General features: G+C 36.0%; 1 protein-coding gene across 11 annotated transcripts; it reads left to right on the top strand.

Moving 5' to 3' along the window:
• Positions 1-879: 879 nt before the first annotated feature.
• Positions 880-16,147, top strand: matr3l1.1 (matrin 3-like 1.1). Of its 11 annotated transcripts, none has more exons than XM_073921435.1 (22): positions 880-981; positions 1,626-2,732; positions 3,499-3,560; positions 3,778-3,816; positions 3,908-3,957; positions 4,045-4,157; positions 4,245-4,355; positions 4,499-4,624; positions 5,940-6,056; positions 6,168-6,292; positions 6,446-7,286; positions 8,094-8,142; positions 8,274-8,308; positions 8,424-8,555; positions 11,216-11,355; positions 11,435-11,657; positions 11,761-11,892; positions 11,983-12,113; positions 12,710-12,773; positions 13,449-13,518; positions 15,619-15,740; positions 15,826-16,147. In XM_073921435.1, the coding sequence occupies exons 2-22, from the start codon at positions 1,686-1,688 to the stop codon at positions 15,853-15,855; spliced, it is 3,759 nt and encodes a 1,252-aa protein (XP_073777536.1). In that variant the 5' UTR covers positions 880-981; positions 1,626-1,685; the 3' UTR covers positions 15,856-16,147. The 11 variants fall into 11 exon arrangements, with proteins under 11 accessions (XP_073777536.1, XP_009289308.1, XP_068069313.1 ...); XM_009291033.4 differs by having other exon boundaries at positions 13,446-13,518; XM_068213212.1 differs by having other exon boundaries at positions 1,501-2,732.
• Positions 16,148-16,905: the final 758 nt, after the last annotated feature.

The following is a 16,905-nucleotide window of genomic DNA, read 5'->3' as shown; positions in this document are numbered from 1 at the left end:
AGCTATTTTTGGCATCTAAGTATGATTACTTTTTCTAATTGTTCACAAAGACAGAAGTTTGAGATGGTATAAAGAACACAGGAAAACAAATGGGTTCATTTAAACAAAGTGCATTTTCTTTTATAAGGAGTGAACCTGCCAGTCACTTCAGTTTAGTATGAACTGTGCTCCTCCAACATCTTTACATAATAAAGAAATTATTTAGAAATTACAAAGCACAATGATTATTTTGGTAATTTGGAGATTGGCAAACAGCTATTTTTGCTTTTTGATAAGCATTTTTTAATCAACAATTATCCTTGCTTGTTTTAATAAAAAATAATAGGTTCAGAAAGTCAGGTAAAGCATATTATTTGAGTAATGTTTTACAAATGTATAGCCCCGAGTTTTCAGTTAAGCAAAAAGATAAATGATAACGAAAGCAAAAGTATTAAAAACGTGATAAGACATTTATTTGGCTGGGTAGTTTTTAATCGCACTAACGGTAACCCTTAAAGAGACTTTTAAGATACGTTTGTGCGGATAAAAACAGCTTTGTCGACTATTTTTTGTCATGGTGAGAATTATCCTAGCTGTTCTACGTTGATAAGTATAAAGGAGTAACACAATTGTTTTATATGAGCTGGACTGAACTGACAACTATACATTTATTATATATATAAGGTTTAGCTTTACATTTTGTAAGTATTTATGTCAAGCTAAAATGATAATCGTACACCCAATGTTTTGTAGGGTGTATGTTTTATACTGGTCGCAGTAAAAAAAAAAAAACGGACGCTGATGAATGTGTATTATGCAACTGTACCGTGAACTTGATTTCTCATGTTATGTAAATCTGTCTGCCATGGGTAATACTTTGACTTTTATTTTGAAGGCTCTAACCCAGCTTCCGGTTGAAAAGCAGGACAAGGAGAACGGTCTTCGCCAGAACCGCTGCTTTACCGATCTTCGTTGATTAATTCTTTATTCTGTCTTGCGTTGGTGAGTTATGTTTAGCAATACCAAAATATTAAATTTAGTCATTACGTTATATCTGTATTTTAACAATGCGTCAGATCAAGTCGATAAATGATCGGGAAAATGGCAGCTAACGTTAGGTCCAAGGCCAAACACAATAGATTCCCCATTTCTGCACAACATCCTCTTTACATCCACCTTTTAATCAAATTTCACTCTTACTGAAATATGTTTTATGAAATGTTATTAGATTATAACCTTACATAAAATATCCAGTTTCATTTATTTGTTATGTTTTTGTATGCATGTTAAACGAAAGTAAAAGCGAAGCACGAAAGGTAAATATTTAATTAAAGCTTATTTTGTGTAAATTGTGGCTTTAAATAAAAAAAAGTAAATCTATCGAAAATTACTTAACCAGTTTATCAACGAACTAATTATATTGATTTTGCTGGCTGTGATGTTACGGACTTGATTCAGCTAGTTTTATATGACAAATCGTGAAACATCCACAAAGTGAATTATATGATTTTTCATCTCAAGGTAAGGCTGATACAGGTGATACACCTCAACGGATTCATCCGCAGATCTTCCACCTTAAGCTGATCACTTCAACATTTTACAATACATTTATGAAGATCAAATTCTCTTCAACATCTTTTTAACAGGTTAACAACAAAGACTGCTAATTTTGGCAGGACCTAAAAGGTCCAACACGACTGTGCACAATGTCTTATAATCCACCATACCGAAACCCTCAAGGGGACAAAGATGCACGAATCTATACCCGGGACTCGAGCGCTTACAGGTCAGGAATTAGGAGCACAACTCCGCACCGGACATCTTCATCCTCATCAGAACAGCCCGTATTCCCGCCGAATAAGGCATTGTCCTTTCTGCATAGCTGCGGACTGGATGCTGAAGATCTTCAAACTCTGGCCAAGCTTCCCGAGCATCTCATCACAACCGATACCCTTCCTGACCTTCTCACAGAAATCAAAAAGAAGAAATTGTCCCACACTTCTTCACCCAGGTCCAGTGTGCTCCCAGCCGCGTCGTCAGCTCGCTCCTGGGACGATAGGAGCCACGCTCAGTCGGTTGAGTATCCTTTAGATTTGCCTGCCCGTCAGTCGTATTCCCTTAATCGAGAGCAAGCCCAAACCTGGGATGACAACTGGGGAGATGTCCAGCAAACAAGCTCTCCAGCAGCATCAAGCTACGTTGTTGAGTATAACCATCTGAAAGAGAAAAAGTCATACTATGATGAACCGTCTTATCCCCCAGAACCATCAAGAGAAATGTCTTACTCTAACTATGGCAAAGAAGTTGGTCACTCGTCGCATTTTTCCAGCAGAGACGCCAGTCATTCCTCACATCTGTCCAGTAGGGACAGTCAATCCTCACGTCGGTCAAGCAGAGACCTCGGTCAGACCTCACAGCACTCCAGCAGATACATCAGTCAGTCCTCAGTACGGTCGAGTAGAGACGTCGCTCCATCCTCACACCTGTCTAGCAGAGATGTCGGAGTACATTCACACATCGCCCAACCTTCGCCCATGTCCAACAGAAACGTTGGTATACCCTCACTCCTCTCCATAAGAGACCTCGCTCCAGCCTCACATCTGTCCAGCAGAGCTGTCAGGCAGCCCTCTTGGAAGAAAGGCTCGGCTCCTAGAGTACCTACCAGGAAAGAGGCATCCGATTTCCACGGGAGGACTCCACCGGTGTTTCCCTACGCATGCGTACTCTGTGAAATCACGGTCCTCTCTGACAAGGTAAGTAGCTTTTCGCTCTCACAGATTCTACATTACCAGCTATTTACCAGACAGTTTCAGGCATAATACACATGAGCGCACTGTGGCTTATGAGGTAAGTCTATGTATCATGTTTATTAACAGTGGAATTTGTGCGGTAAAGGGAGAGTTCAACCCAAAATGAAAATCCATCATCATGATGTACCAACACAAAAAGTTACACGAAAGTAGCCCACTTAAGTTAAACATATCCTCATCCTTCTGCAATAACCCTCAAATCTCTTTCTGGTAAATTTGCTGCATCATGATTGGTCATGAAATACGCAAGAATCAACAGAGACACCAATGGCAGACTGGCTTTGATGCTTCATGACACAGCTTTTTTGAATATATACCTCAATAAATGAGATTTTAGAGTTATAGTTTAAGGGAAGATTATGGCAATTATTTTTTGATATGAAGTTTGTCTTTATTTGTCCAATTCCAAGAGAACACTCAAAATTCACATTTGGTTGAATATGCAGTTGAAAGTATTAAGATTTATTTATTTTTTTCTCCACTGGTGGAAAAACTGTTCATCTTAACCATATATATGACTATTTGTTAAGACTCCCATTTTTAAAAGTCACTCTACAATATGGACACACTATTGCTGTAAATGTTGTCAAATAAATTTCACATATATATATATATATATATATATATATATATATAAATATATATAAATAAAATAAGTTATCTAGGATGAGTTCTGAATAGATGGTGAGAGATGTTATTTGTGTTTTAGGACTGGTCTGTGCATATAAATGGACCCCAACACGCTAATAGTCAACTCAGTCTTGTGGAAAAGTAAGTTTTGTTTTATTTTTTATTTCTGTTCATGCTTGTGCAACCATGATGCTAAACATGTATAGGGGACGAGCCAGAAGTTCAATCATTTTAGGTTATGTGTCAGGGGTTCACTTCCACTCACATATTGATATAATGCGGATCTACTGTACTGAAACATGTAGATTAAAGCAACTGCCAAAATGAGCAAATCAAAATGAATATTTTAATCTTTTAGATATCCAGCGTGGGATCAGACAATCCATTCTGCACGGAGGTAGAGTCATTCCTAATCCTATTTATACGTTTCATAAATTGTACATTTTCATAAATGTTTGGAACGTGCTATTTGTATTTATCTTTTACAGGAATGAGCCTGAATCCGAGAGACCAAAGCATGGAACAATCCAGGCAAGAGGTGAAGTGAAGTCTTTACCCCCTCCTTAGTCATGTAATCATTTTCTAGATATGCACTCTAAATAAGACAGGGTTGTGCTTTTTACAGATAGAATCTCAAGCCAAAAAATTGGACCATCAGGCAGCAGAAGTGGAGCTTCGACCAGTAGAAGTGCACCAACAAGCCGTAGAAAACAAAATAAAATTGAACCTCCATCAAAGGTGGTTTGCGTTTTTGAAGTTTGAAGTTTTAAATATCACTGTAAATGCTTGATTAACGAGACATTATTTGATTGTATTTCAATGCAGTGCAAAGTGGTGTGTGTAAAGTTTGAAAACAATGAAGTGGATGAAACCTACCTGAAACATTTGCTTGGCCAGTTTGGGGCGATTGTCAAAATTATTATGTTTCCTAATCTGGTATGGAAGTTAATTTATTATTATTATTATTATAACTAAGTAACTCCTTTTTAAAAATTCTGTTATTTTGTGCCTATATTTTCATAGTTTTGCACTTGCACTTGCACTTTTTTTGTTTTTGGTTAAATTTGTAATTTTTGTAGGCTTTGGCAGAGATGGGAACGATGGGTCAAGCAGAGGATATTGTAAAATATTTCTCACAAAACCCCTTGAGGTTCAAAGGGAAAAAGCTGGAATTTTCTCTGTCTGCAGCCTTCAGTTTTCTACAGGTCAGTTATATTCTATAAACATTGAATGTAATGTAAGCCAGGACTTTTTGATGCCAAATGTCAATATAAACCTGCCATTTCCAGTGCGTGCGTGCGTGCATATCAGTCAGAAGTCAGAACTATTAGCCTCCCTGAATTATTAGCACCCCTGTTTATTTTTTTCACTAATCTCTGTTTAATGGAGGGAAGATTGTTTTAGCACATTTCTAACCATAATAGTTTTGACAAACCATTTCTAATTACTGATTTATTTTATCTTTGCCATGATGACAGTAAATAATATTTTACTTGATATTTTTCAAGACACTTCAATACAGCTTAAAGGGATATTTAAAGGCTTAACTAGGTTAATAAGGTGAACTAGGCAGGTTTGGGTAATTAGGCAAGTTATAGTATAATGATGGTTTGTTCTGTAGACAATTGAAAAAAGAATTAGCTTAAAGGGGCTAATAATTTTGTCCCAAAATGTTTTTTAAAAGATTAAAAACTACTTTTATTCTAGCTGAAATAAAACAAATAAGATTTTCTCCAGAAGAAAAAATATTATCAGACATATATATATATAATGTCTATTGACAACATGATGCTGAGTCTGATTCTCCGTTCCGCCCCCGTTTACACTTGTCTTAGTATTAAAATGGCCTTTTAGAACAAAAATGATTCACATCCACACTGTGTTTTACCTCGCATTTCTGAACAACCCTTCGTCTGCTGAAAAATCACATCACATGACCACACACACAGCCACACACACTGTCAGGCGCTCGTCTGAGCTCCAGAGAGCAGTACACATCGGACAGTTTATCAAGAATGCACCGCTGGATCGTGTCTCACTATAGTTGTTAAACATGATGTTTAATTAATTTTGTTTCTATCTAATGACTTTTTGGTCTTTTGAATCTATCTGTTAACGTGTCACAGCATTAGGGTTAGGGTTTATCAAATGATGTTAAACAGAACAAGGAAAATTTAACGGTATGTCTGATAATATTTTTCGTCTGGAGAAAGTCTTATTTGTTTAATTTCAGCTAGAATAAAAGCCATTTTAAAGTCAAAACTATTAACCCCTTAAAGCTCTTTTTTTTTTTGCGGTAGTCTACAGAATAAACCATCGTTATACAATAACTTGCCTTGTTATATATGTCCTAATTAGCTATTGCATTGTGTGCTCACTTTCCAAAAAACTTTCCTAATGCCACTACTTGGCAGCTCCTTCAGAAGTCATTAGTTTCATCTTAGATATATGTGATATCCTAATAATATTTGAATATTGTTTGACTCTAATGATATTTGAATATTATCCTTCATGTTTCAGGGCTCTCGTGTGGTGAGCTTTTCACCAATACCATCTGGAGAAGGCGTAAGCTCTGAGTTGATGGCCATTGCCAAGCGATTCGGATCAGTAATACAATCACAGTTTCTGCCACACCGGGTAACCAAATTCATTATAGAAATATTTCTGTTTATTTGCTTTTTATATCTTTTATTTTTCTTTTTGGTCACCAATGAAAGTAAAAGATTTTTTTTCTTTTGTTTTTTACAGGGTTATGTGGAGATGGCTCTTGTGGAAGAGGCCAGCAAATTAGTGGACCACTATTCAACTAATTCACTGAAGTTAAAAGGAAAAACCATTACTGTAGCATTTTCAACTGAATACCAGACGCTTAGGTAGATTTGTTATGTTAGTTTTCTGAACTTTTTGAGACACTATTTTGTTTAGCTTTGTTAGTGACATTTCACACTTTTTACTAGTTTAATGGACACAGTTTCCATTCTTTTTTCTAAACACTAACATGTTTAATATCTTTCTTAATGGTCTAGTGATCTGGAAACTGACAAATATAAATTACCAGCTCATCAAAGCAGCAACAGGAGGAGAGAGAGGAGAAGTTACAGCCCCAGAAGGAGGTCCTCCCAAAGAGACTCTCCCAGCCCCAAACGAAGGGCCTCTGAGGAGGGCTCCCATCCTAGCCAGGGTCACGATGCCAAGAAACGAGTAGAAAGTCGACGCTCTAGAGAGGATAGCTCATCCAAATCACATTCCAAAAATGGCTCTCCTTCAAGAGACCTGGTCGTGAAAACCGAAGAAGAGGAGGGTGAGGGGGAGATGGTTGAAGAAGACAACCAGTCTGACAACATGGATGAAGGTAGTGATCTTGAAGGGCTTGCAGTTATAGCAGATGATGGTGAAGAACTAAATACAGAGGATGAATACACGGTAGATGAAGACCTTGATGACGAGGCACTTGATACCTCAGATGCTCTGATCGATGCACCTGAAGATATGCAAACAGTGAGCGAGTCAAGCCAGACTGTACCTTCAGACATGAACACATCGGACATACAGCCAGAGACCACAGAGGGTGAACCTAGTGCTATAATTTCAGAAAGATTAAATGAAGAAGGGAATGAGGAAGCCCAGGAGCCTCAACAAGGTGAGCAAAAAGAGCTTCAAGAGGAAAAGGAGCCCCCACGAGAAGAACAAAAAGGAGAGCAGAAAGAAGAGCTTAATCAAGAAGAGCAAATAGAAGAACTTAAACAAGACGAACAGAAAGAAGACCTTCAACCAGAAGATAAAAAAGAAGAGCTGCAAGAAGTGGAGCACAAAGAGAGTCAAGATAAAGAAAATGAGCAAAACAATGAAACCATGACAGTGGAAGAGGTAAACAAGAGTTACTCATGCCAGCATCTAAAAAAAACTTTTGATTTGCTTGTGAGACACTGGCTGGGATTCAATCTGTGTTATCAATCTGTGTTAATTGACCATTTAAAGCAGGGGTCATCAAACTTGTTCATGGAGGTCCCTAATAAAACACACCTGAACAAGCTGATCAAGGTATTACTAGGTATACTTAAAACATTAAGCCAGGTGTGTTGAGACAAGTTGCAGGGACACCGACCCACCAGGACCGAGATTGGTAACCCCTGATTTAAAGCATCATAGTGGGAAAGATTGATAAAAACACCAAATTTTAAATAGAAAATTCACAACTTGTTCCCTTGAGGTGATTTTAGGCCTAGGTGGTCTAAACCCTGAAATAGTTACCATTACACCCTCATGACTGTTATGCTTGTGTTGTTTGTTATTGATTACTAGGTTACCAATACTACAGCTAATTGCTCTAGTGAGTTGGTGGAAACTTGGTTGGCACTTTAGGGCCAATTTACACAACACAGATACACAACATCAAACAAGTTTGTTTATTATTTGAATGTTTTGAAGAAAAAAAAAACTATCACTGTCATGTTCACACTGCCCCAATTGCTACACACAATGATTAAATGTAAATTAAACGATCCTTCTAAAAAGACGTTTACATGAAGCCTATCTGGTCTGTGGTCAGATTAAACAATTTTGTCAGATAATCATTTCACACTGCTCAGACGATCCACAAGTCGACATATAGTGAAACATTTCAGCTGATTGTGAGAAAAAAATTACATTAAATTGTACCTGTTCTATTTGTAGGAGGCGGCAGATTCCTCAGAGAATCTAGAAAACGCACTGACAGAGCAAGGTAATTATTTTATTGTTAAGTAATTTAAGCATAAAATCAATCAAGTTCTGATGTTTGTTTGTTTTTTATAAAATGGTTTTACTGGTTGGAGATTTCAGAGAAAATTGAACAATATGTCCATTTTGTTTTAGGTGATGAAAATAAGATTTCCGCCCTAGAAACAGAGGTTGGTTGGTTTTTTTTACCCTCAAAAATAAAAGCAAATTCTATAATTTATTATTATTATTATTATTATTATTACCTAAAGTAATTTTTATTTATTAATGTTTTTGCTTTATTAGGAACAGTATGGCAGAGTTCTTGAGGTGGCAGGTTTTCCAGTTGCTAAAAAGTACAGTGAAGCAGATTTGCTGAAAATTGGGGAAAAATATGGAGATGTGGCAGGCTGTTGTTTGGTTCGTAGCAATCGAAAGGTAAAGTGTTCAATATTCATAATTTTAATGTTAAATAAAAGACAAGAAGTGTATGCAAATGTCAAACTTTGATATACAAACAAATCTAATCTAATTTAGCAGAATAAATTATGCCTAAAACAGATTCTTCGCATGTACATTACATTTTTAGTGCTTCTTAAGTGAAGTTTATTTCTAAAGTAATTTCGAGAGGATCACATGCTTATGATTGCTAGCGGCTGGAACTGCATTATCCAATTCTCAATGCACCAATCAGACGACTCCTTAGCTACTACAAATACCCTGGGTTACGCATCACCCCTATCTTCCTTTTGAAAAATCCCTCCTTCCACCCCTACTCTTCCTACATGGGTGACATGGTGGCCCAGTGCTTAGCACTGTTCCCTCATAGCAAGAATGTCTCTGGTTCCAGGCTTTACCAAACCAGCAGACGTTTCTGTGCGGAGTTTGCACGTTCTCTGCTTGCTCACATGGGTTTCCCAGGGTTTCCCGGTTTCCTCCCACCGATCAAAAACATGCAACCTAGGTTTTATTGACTAATCCAAATCAAAACCATAGTCTTGCCCCTACCTAGTATCTCTTTAAGAGCAACTACTATCTGCTCTTTAGCCATCATGACAGGGGAGTTCTTGAGATCTACCTGAGCTCAAACTCCCCTCTTGCCTTGCAAACGAGTGGAAGCCCCGGACTCAAGGATCTTACAAGCTCAGGGCTCTCTCCCGGGACAGCATGCCAAAGTAGCTTATAATCAATCATAAGCTAAGTGTGAACTCTTGAAAACAAGGTAGTTTGGATTTGATTAAGTGGCAAAATTATTTTAGCCATTTCATCAATTTGAACATTTAAGAATAAATTACTTAATTTCCACAATAATATGTAGTTTCACAAGTTCTACATAATTTATGTAAAATGTTTTATTAGAATAATCTTAATGAATTGTTGAATAGGCTTTTACTCATAACAATGATGAACTGATAAACCTAATTTAATTTAAGACATTATCAGATTATTATGCTTCAATGTAATCATACTGGCCAAAAAAGGGCTCCCATCATAGGCCTCAAACTCGATTCCTGCATGGCCACAGCTCTGCACAGTTTTGCTCCAACCCTAATCAAACACAGCTGATCCAACTAATCAATGGCTGTTTCTCAATTCCAAGAACGCAGAGAACGGACTTGTTCTTGTGGAGACCGGTCTTGCCAGGTGTCCTCGGAAGAACGAACTCAGGAGAACGCGAGGGCAGAGAACGCGTCCTTTGAGAAATGGGATGCTTCGTTCTTCCTGATGGTCACATGACTTTCACGTGTTTTAAATAAAAATTATTTAAACATTACAGCACTCATACAACGATTTATTGTTTTTCCCCTTTTCAAAATATATACTTTGCATAAAAACATTATAAATCTATATTGCACAATATAAATAAAACATTTTAATACGAATTTCAGCAAATAAACACCCTTAATGTGTTTATTCCTTTATTAAGATGTTTATGGTTATATTTATATTCACCTTTTCATTTAGGGAAACTCCTGAGATAAATAAGTCATATCTCTGAACTTTAATAATATATCTAAATAAAATGCAGCGCTTCCCACCTCCAGTCGCAATGACTTCTGGGACTTCCAGAGCGAGTTCGGTGCTCAAGTCTGCATCGTTGCGTCCTCTATCAAAATCACATCCGGGAAGTTCTCTGCGTCCTCTGTACTTGCGGTCTTGAGTATTGGAACTGAACTTAGGCAGCTGATGATGACGTTGCATGAGAACACGAGGACGCAAGACAGCTGAAGAACGCATATTGAGAAACAGCCAATGTGTTTAAGACTACTAGAGACTGTAAAGCAGGTGGCTGGTGTCTGCCAGGTGTGGCTCTCCACACAATGGTTTACAATGGTTATTCCTATTCATTGGCTGTTTCTCAATACGCATCCTTCAGCGGTCTTGCGTCCTCGTGTTCTCGTTTAACGTCATTATCAGCTGCCAAAGTTCAGTTCCAATACTCAAGACTGCAAAAACAGAGGATGTGTGAAATTTCCCGGATATGATCTTGATATCGAGGATGCACCGATGCAGACTTAAGCACCAAACTCGTGCTAGAAGTCCCAGAAGTCATTGCGACTAGAGGTGGGAAGGTGGGCATTTTATTTAGAGATATTATTAAAGTTGAATATAAATATAACCATAAACATCTTAATAAAGGAATAAACACATTACGGGTGTTTATTTGCTGAAATTCGTATTAAAATGTTTTATTTATATTGTGCAACGTATCTTTATATTGTTTTTATGCATTGTGTATATTTTGAAAAGGGGAAAAAAAATAAATCCCTGTATGAATGCTGTAATGTTTAAATAATTTTTCATTAAAATCGTGTGAAGGTCTTGTGACCATCAGGAAGAACACAGCATCTCATTACTCACAGCACGCGTTCTCTGTTCTCGCGGTCTCTCGAGTTTGTTCTTCCGAGGACACCTGGCAAGACCGGTCTCCACAAGAACGCAAGTCCGTTTTCTGCATTCTTGGAATTGAGAAACAGGCATTGTCACCCAGCCCTACTCCTTAATTTTATGATATGTTTTACATGAGTTGTTTACATGACATGTGCAGAAATTTTTTTAAATATTTTTTTTTATTTAATGTTGTTGTTTTTTTCCAGGTGGAAAAGGCATTAATTGAAATGGTGAATGCTGATGATGCTGCAAAACTTGAAGCTGATTGTAAGAAGCAGCATATTAAACTAGGTGGCAAAATCTTGAGGATAAAAGTGTCTCAGAAATACAGCCAAGTGAATGAAGGGTAACTTGCATTTAAATGACTACAGCATTATTTTTCTAACACCTTTCTTTATTGTATAATATTGCATTCTGTTTCTCAGGAACGATGTTGACCCCGAGCCTGCGAAAGTGGAAGGCAATGACTTAGTGAATGTTGAAGATGCAACTCTGAATTTTGAAGATAAAAATACTGAGCCCACATGTTCAGTGGCACCCATTGAAGAGAGTACAGTCCTGATGTCAGAGACCGAAACCACTGAAGAACCTGATACTCCAATGGAAACCAACACAGACTCAATTACGCAAACATCTAGTGATGAGGAGGTAAAATCAACTCTCACGGGCCCCAAAATAAAATAAAAAAAGAGTCTCTCAGATCATCTTTTTGATTTACACCTCAGCTAACACAGTGGTTTTTATTTTTCAGGAAGGGTATGGCAGAGTGATCCGGGTTCGACATCTTCCAGTGTCTGATGAATACACTGATGCAGATTTTCTGAACATCGCAAAACCATACGGGACAGTAATACGTCACTGGATGTTTCGCCTCCATCGAACAGTAAAGTGTTTCAAATAAATTTAGTGTACTATTCAATCGGATTGAATCTTTCACTAATTTTAATAACACAATTCCTACCCCCCAAACCAGGGACTAATTGAGATGGAGACTGCATCCGATGCTGAGAAGGTTTTGTCTGCAGCCAAAATGAAAAAAATTACAGTTGCTGGAAAACATCCCAAGATTGCAGTGTCCACCAAACATGCCAATTTAAATAAAAGGTATCACATAGTAATGTATCATTGTATGTAGAAGCTTGTTTTTTTAATGTAAAGCCTTTAGTTCTGCATATTAACGTAAAATCCATCGGTTTTATCTAGTGCTGTAAATGATTAATGGTAACTAATTACAAACAAACAAAAAGTTATTTTGTCCATACTGTATACAGTGCTCAGCATGTTTAAGTACACCCCTCACAAATCTCTCTTTAATTCATATTTTAATAGGAAGCTATACAATATTATTTTTTTGCATATGCATTAGATTAGTCAGTACTGAAGCCAAATCTGGAGGAAAAAAACTTATAATAAAAAAAAACTTTATTTAACATATAAATTATGCTGAGCACTGTATATTGAGTATATATAAATACACTCGTCCATGTATAATTCTATATACAAATAATAGATACATGTCAATATTTTGAGCATGTGTATATACATAATTGATCTACATAGTACATTTGCATATATTATGTAAATGTCAAATTTAATTTAGTGATTTAGTTGTTAAACAGCTATTATCAATGATAAAATGAATCCGTCATTGCTTTCTTAAACTGAATTGAAAATATTTGCTTGTTTATTTTGTTTGCTAGGTACTTTCTATACCAATCTGAGTTGGAGAAGACAAAAGATGAATCCAGCACACAGAATGATGAGGTTAATCATTATTGCCGTTATTATAGAATTTAAATGTCTGGTTTTACACATACAGTTAAAGTCAGAATTATCAGCCCCCCTGAATTATTAACCCCCCTGACTATTTTTTCCCTAATTTCTGTTTAACAGAGAGAATAATTTTTTTCCACACATTTCTAAAGATAATAGTTTTAATAACTCATTTTTAATAACTGATTTATTTTATCATTGCCATGATGACAGTACATAATATTTTACTACATATTTTTAAGACACTTCTATACAGCTTAAAGTGACATTTAAAGACTTAACTAGGTTAATTTGGTTAACTAGGCAGGTTAGGGTAATTAGGCAAGTTATTGTATAGTGATGGTTTGTTCTGTAGAGCCATAGCTTAAAGGGGCTAATCATTTTGACCTTAAAATGAGTAAAAAAAATATTCAAAACTACTTTTATTCTAGCCGAAATAAAACAAAAGACTTTCTCCAGAAGAAAAAATATTATCAGACATACAGTGAAAATGTCTATGCTCTGGTAAATACCATTTGGGAAATATTTAAAAAAAAATATATATATATATTTTTTAATTCTGACTTCAACTGTATATAAATATACGTGTTTTGTATGGAAAGCTTTCAGTTGCTGCCGTGTAGAACACTTACTGATGCAGTTTTTTGAATGTTGAATTACAAGAAGCAGGTTACTGAAGCGGACAATGGAACTGGAACACAAGCGGAAACACAAACACTCCTGATGGATCCAGTGGGTAAGAGTCCAGATTTCACAATCCACGATCTTAGACTACAAGATTACACACACAACCCTGCAAAGAGCTCTGCATGGTACAACCGCTCATGGAAAACCACCAAATTACCATTTCCAAACCTCGAGCAATTATGAAAAAACAGCGGTGAAATAATTTGTTTGCAATCACGTTGTTCTGGTGAAATTCAGATGGATAGATATTTGCCTGTTATCAAGGCAGTATATACTGTAAGTATACTATAGTAAATACTAGTGTTTTAAAGCAAACTATAGATAATTACTTGCATTAAACTCTCATACTAATTACATTGTTGCTGTGGTACATTAGTTATAAACAAATTATCCTATAGGCTTCAGTTTTATATGCTATAATCATCACAATGCACCACAGTTTACACTAATGTAAAGTATTTATTACAGTTTATCAGTTTACCAATATTCTGTACCCCTCTTTAACAAAGAGTTGTGCACATTATACACTTTACTATGTGGTTCAAAGACATGTTTATTATAAATAACTAGTTTTCCCCGTACAGACAAGGTTATATGTTCCAGACATCACAAAATAACATGAAAGCATACAAAAGCTCTACATTATTATTGATTTTTTTTCTAAGGGGTGAAAAGTGCTTTACAATATTAACGGTCTAGTTTAGTCACAAGGGTTGCATTTCTTTTTTGTTCTGTCGATGAATTTTACCGTCAACAAACATTCACCACTGCTGCACATACAGCCTCCTGAGACATTTTTTTCTGTGATTTCCTACATCCATTTTGGGACCACTGTAGTGGACCACAGGACCATTTTAGTTCAAAACAACAGCCAAACTCGGACAACAAAACAGTACAGGATATGGCTGTAAAGGGATATTAATCCAATATTAATGTAACAAAAACTAAATAAAAGCCGTTTTTTCCTATTGTATTGAAATTCCTGAAACAGTTTAGTCTGAAAGAGAGCCGAACTCCAAAAAATTGTTGTTAATCCAACCAATTTAACAAATTTAACATAATAGCGATTTAAAACTGATTGTCATTCTCTATCTGTCTCTAATTCTCTAATTGTCTGATTGTCAGACTCTAAATCAGAGTCTCCCTCAACTATCTCATAAAGAATCCTCTCTGCTTCAGTTCTGCCCCCTACAACATCCAGTCATTAATTACATTAAGATGGTCCTGGAGTCCATTATAGTGGACATTAAAAAAAAAAAAAAAAGTGTTTCCTGACACTTTAATAAACAAATAAATATGTAATAATTATAGTAAAAAAAAAACATTTAAATAGCTAAATTTTACATGCCTCTCTCCTTCCCATAAAATGTGCTTGTTTGTATGTCGGCCATTTTGGATGCAGTGTAAGAAGTAGTTCCTAGCATGCCAGCCAATCAAATGACATCACTAGAAAGCCTTGGCTGTCCACTACAGAGGACACAGGTCAATGGGTGGGGTCTCAGGGGGATAGACATTAAGGTTACGGTTGTTTATTCTGCTGAAACGCCAGTAAAGACTTGGATTAGAGCAAAGCAAAATGGAAATTTCATTACAGCGAATACATGGCAGGGTTCGATAATTATATAGTGTGCCGGTGTTTTTATCTGAATTCTATATAACATTAACATATTTAAACAGATAGCTAAGCCCGTATTTAATCTTTATTGGTGCTGTCAAATTAATTATCTTGTAAAAAAAAAAAAAAAAAGTTTGTACACGGACGTATTGAATAAATGGTCAGTACATGCCACCTTTCATTTTTCAGCCAGTTTTTTTTAACTTTCCCTCCTTTATTAGCAAATTTTTAGAACTTGATAAAAGCTGTCCTGCATTTCTTATTTTGGCTCATTTAAACAATCTAAAACAAAATAAAACAGAAACATTTTGATATTCTGATAGATTCCTATGTAGAAGAATCACATCCTGTCCTCCATCTGAATCTGAATTTCGCACATCATCAATGACATCATGTGAAAACAGCCTATATCATAGCTTCAGTATATTTGTTTAAATGGTTTTGTCTTTCGTATTATGTTGCTCATATTATAAAACAGTAAGGCACTAACAAAGACTGTGCTTTCACCTCTGCTCTGTTGTTCTCTACCAACAGGGATGGAGTTTGTTCGACCTGTGGTGGGTTATTTCTGCAACTTGTGTAATGCCATCTATGCCAGTGAGGAAGAGGCCAAGGGTGAACACTGCAGGACCCCATTGCATCATCAAAAGCTGAAGGCAAATACCTTTACACAGTCTCTTGCTCATTTGATATGCTGTAATACTACAGGACTGACATTTGCTTTGTTTTCTTTTTTCTTAGGAACACAATGAACAAAACGGTTTAAAATAAACCATGACCTGATCCTAAAATCCTTCATATACATTCACCATTAAAGCATACTCTTGTTAATTCACATATTAATTTGTTAATTAATTAAGAATTTCAGTATAACTGGAAAATTAGATTTTAATTTCAGGCTAGCGACTATTGTGTTTGTTTGGTGTTTTTTTTATTTTAGCTAAGAATTTTATCTGATAATCAAGAAAAACAAATCTAAATGCATGTACTTTCCTGCAATGTCCACCTAAAATTTCTAAGTAAAATAAAATGCAGTACTGTTGATTCTGCATATATTACAAAACATGCCCGGCTGTTTGTTTTCATTGTTCAAAAACTTTTTTTTTTAATTTATATTTTATTTATTTATTTTTTAGGCATAGGCATTATATAATAGATCGTTTTGAAAAGAGATCTTGGCGGGTTTATTATTAATGCATTACTAAAATATAATTGTTAATAATAGGTAATGCTCGGAGTTCACATGAATATACAGTGACAATTAAAATAGATAAAGGCTGTAGTAAATGTATTAAGTTCAAGTTCAATTGTTTTTAGAGCACATTTAAAAGCAGTCACAAGGCTGATCAAAGTGCTGTACATAAGACAAGGACAAAATAAAAAGACAGAATATAAAAACCGAAATAAGGCAAGAGAAACGTCTAAAAATGTAGCAGTAGAAACGACTATTAAAATAATCTTAAAAAGCCAAGCTAAAAAGGTACGTTTTAAGAAGTGATTTAAAAATAGAAAATAATGGAGCCATTCTAATCTCAAGGGGCAAGGTGTTCCACAACCGAGGACTCTCCACAGAGAAAGCTCTGACCCAAGAGAATGAAGCAGCTCTGAGAGATAGGATGGTGCTAGATTATAGAGTGATTTATATACCAGTAAAAGCACTTTAAAATCAATTCTGAATTGGACAGGCAGCCAATGAGGCCTCTTAGAAGAGGGGTAATGTGGTCATGTTTTCTGCTATTACAAATAAATCTACCAGCAGAATTTTGGACCAACTGAAGGCGAGAATCCTGGGATTTTGACATGCCACTGTAAAGTGCATTA

Source organism: Danio rerio, chromosome 14 (genome assembly GCF_049306965.1).
Source record: "Danio rerio strain Tuebingen ecotype United States chromosome 14, GRCz12tu, whole genome shotgun sequence".
Taxonomy (NCBI): Eukaryota; Metazoa; Chordata; class Actinopteri; order Cypriniformes; family Danionidae; genus Danio; species Danio rerio.
The sequence above is the reverse complement of the archived record's forward strand: the minus strand, read 5'-3'. Positions and strand labels throughout refer to the sequence as shown.

Excerpts from the sequence above, each read along its gene's own strand:
- matr3l1.1 (XM_009291033.4), top strand. The coding sequence starts at position 1,686 with ATGTCTTATAATCCACCATACCGAAACCCTCAAGGGGACAAAGATGCA. Across the intron at positions 2,733-3,498 it reads TCACGGTCCTCTCTGACAAG|GACTGGTCTGTGCATATAAA; the intron begins GTAAGTAGCTTT and ends TTTGTGTTTTAG. Across the intron at positions 8,309-8,423 it reads TTTCCGCCCTAGAAACAGAG|GAACAGTATGGCAGAGTTCT; the intron begins GTTGGTTGGTTT and ends TTGCTTTATTAG.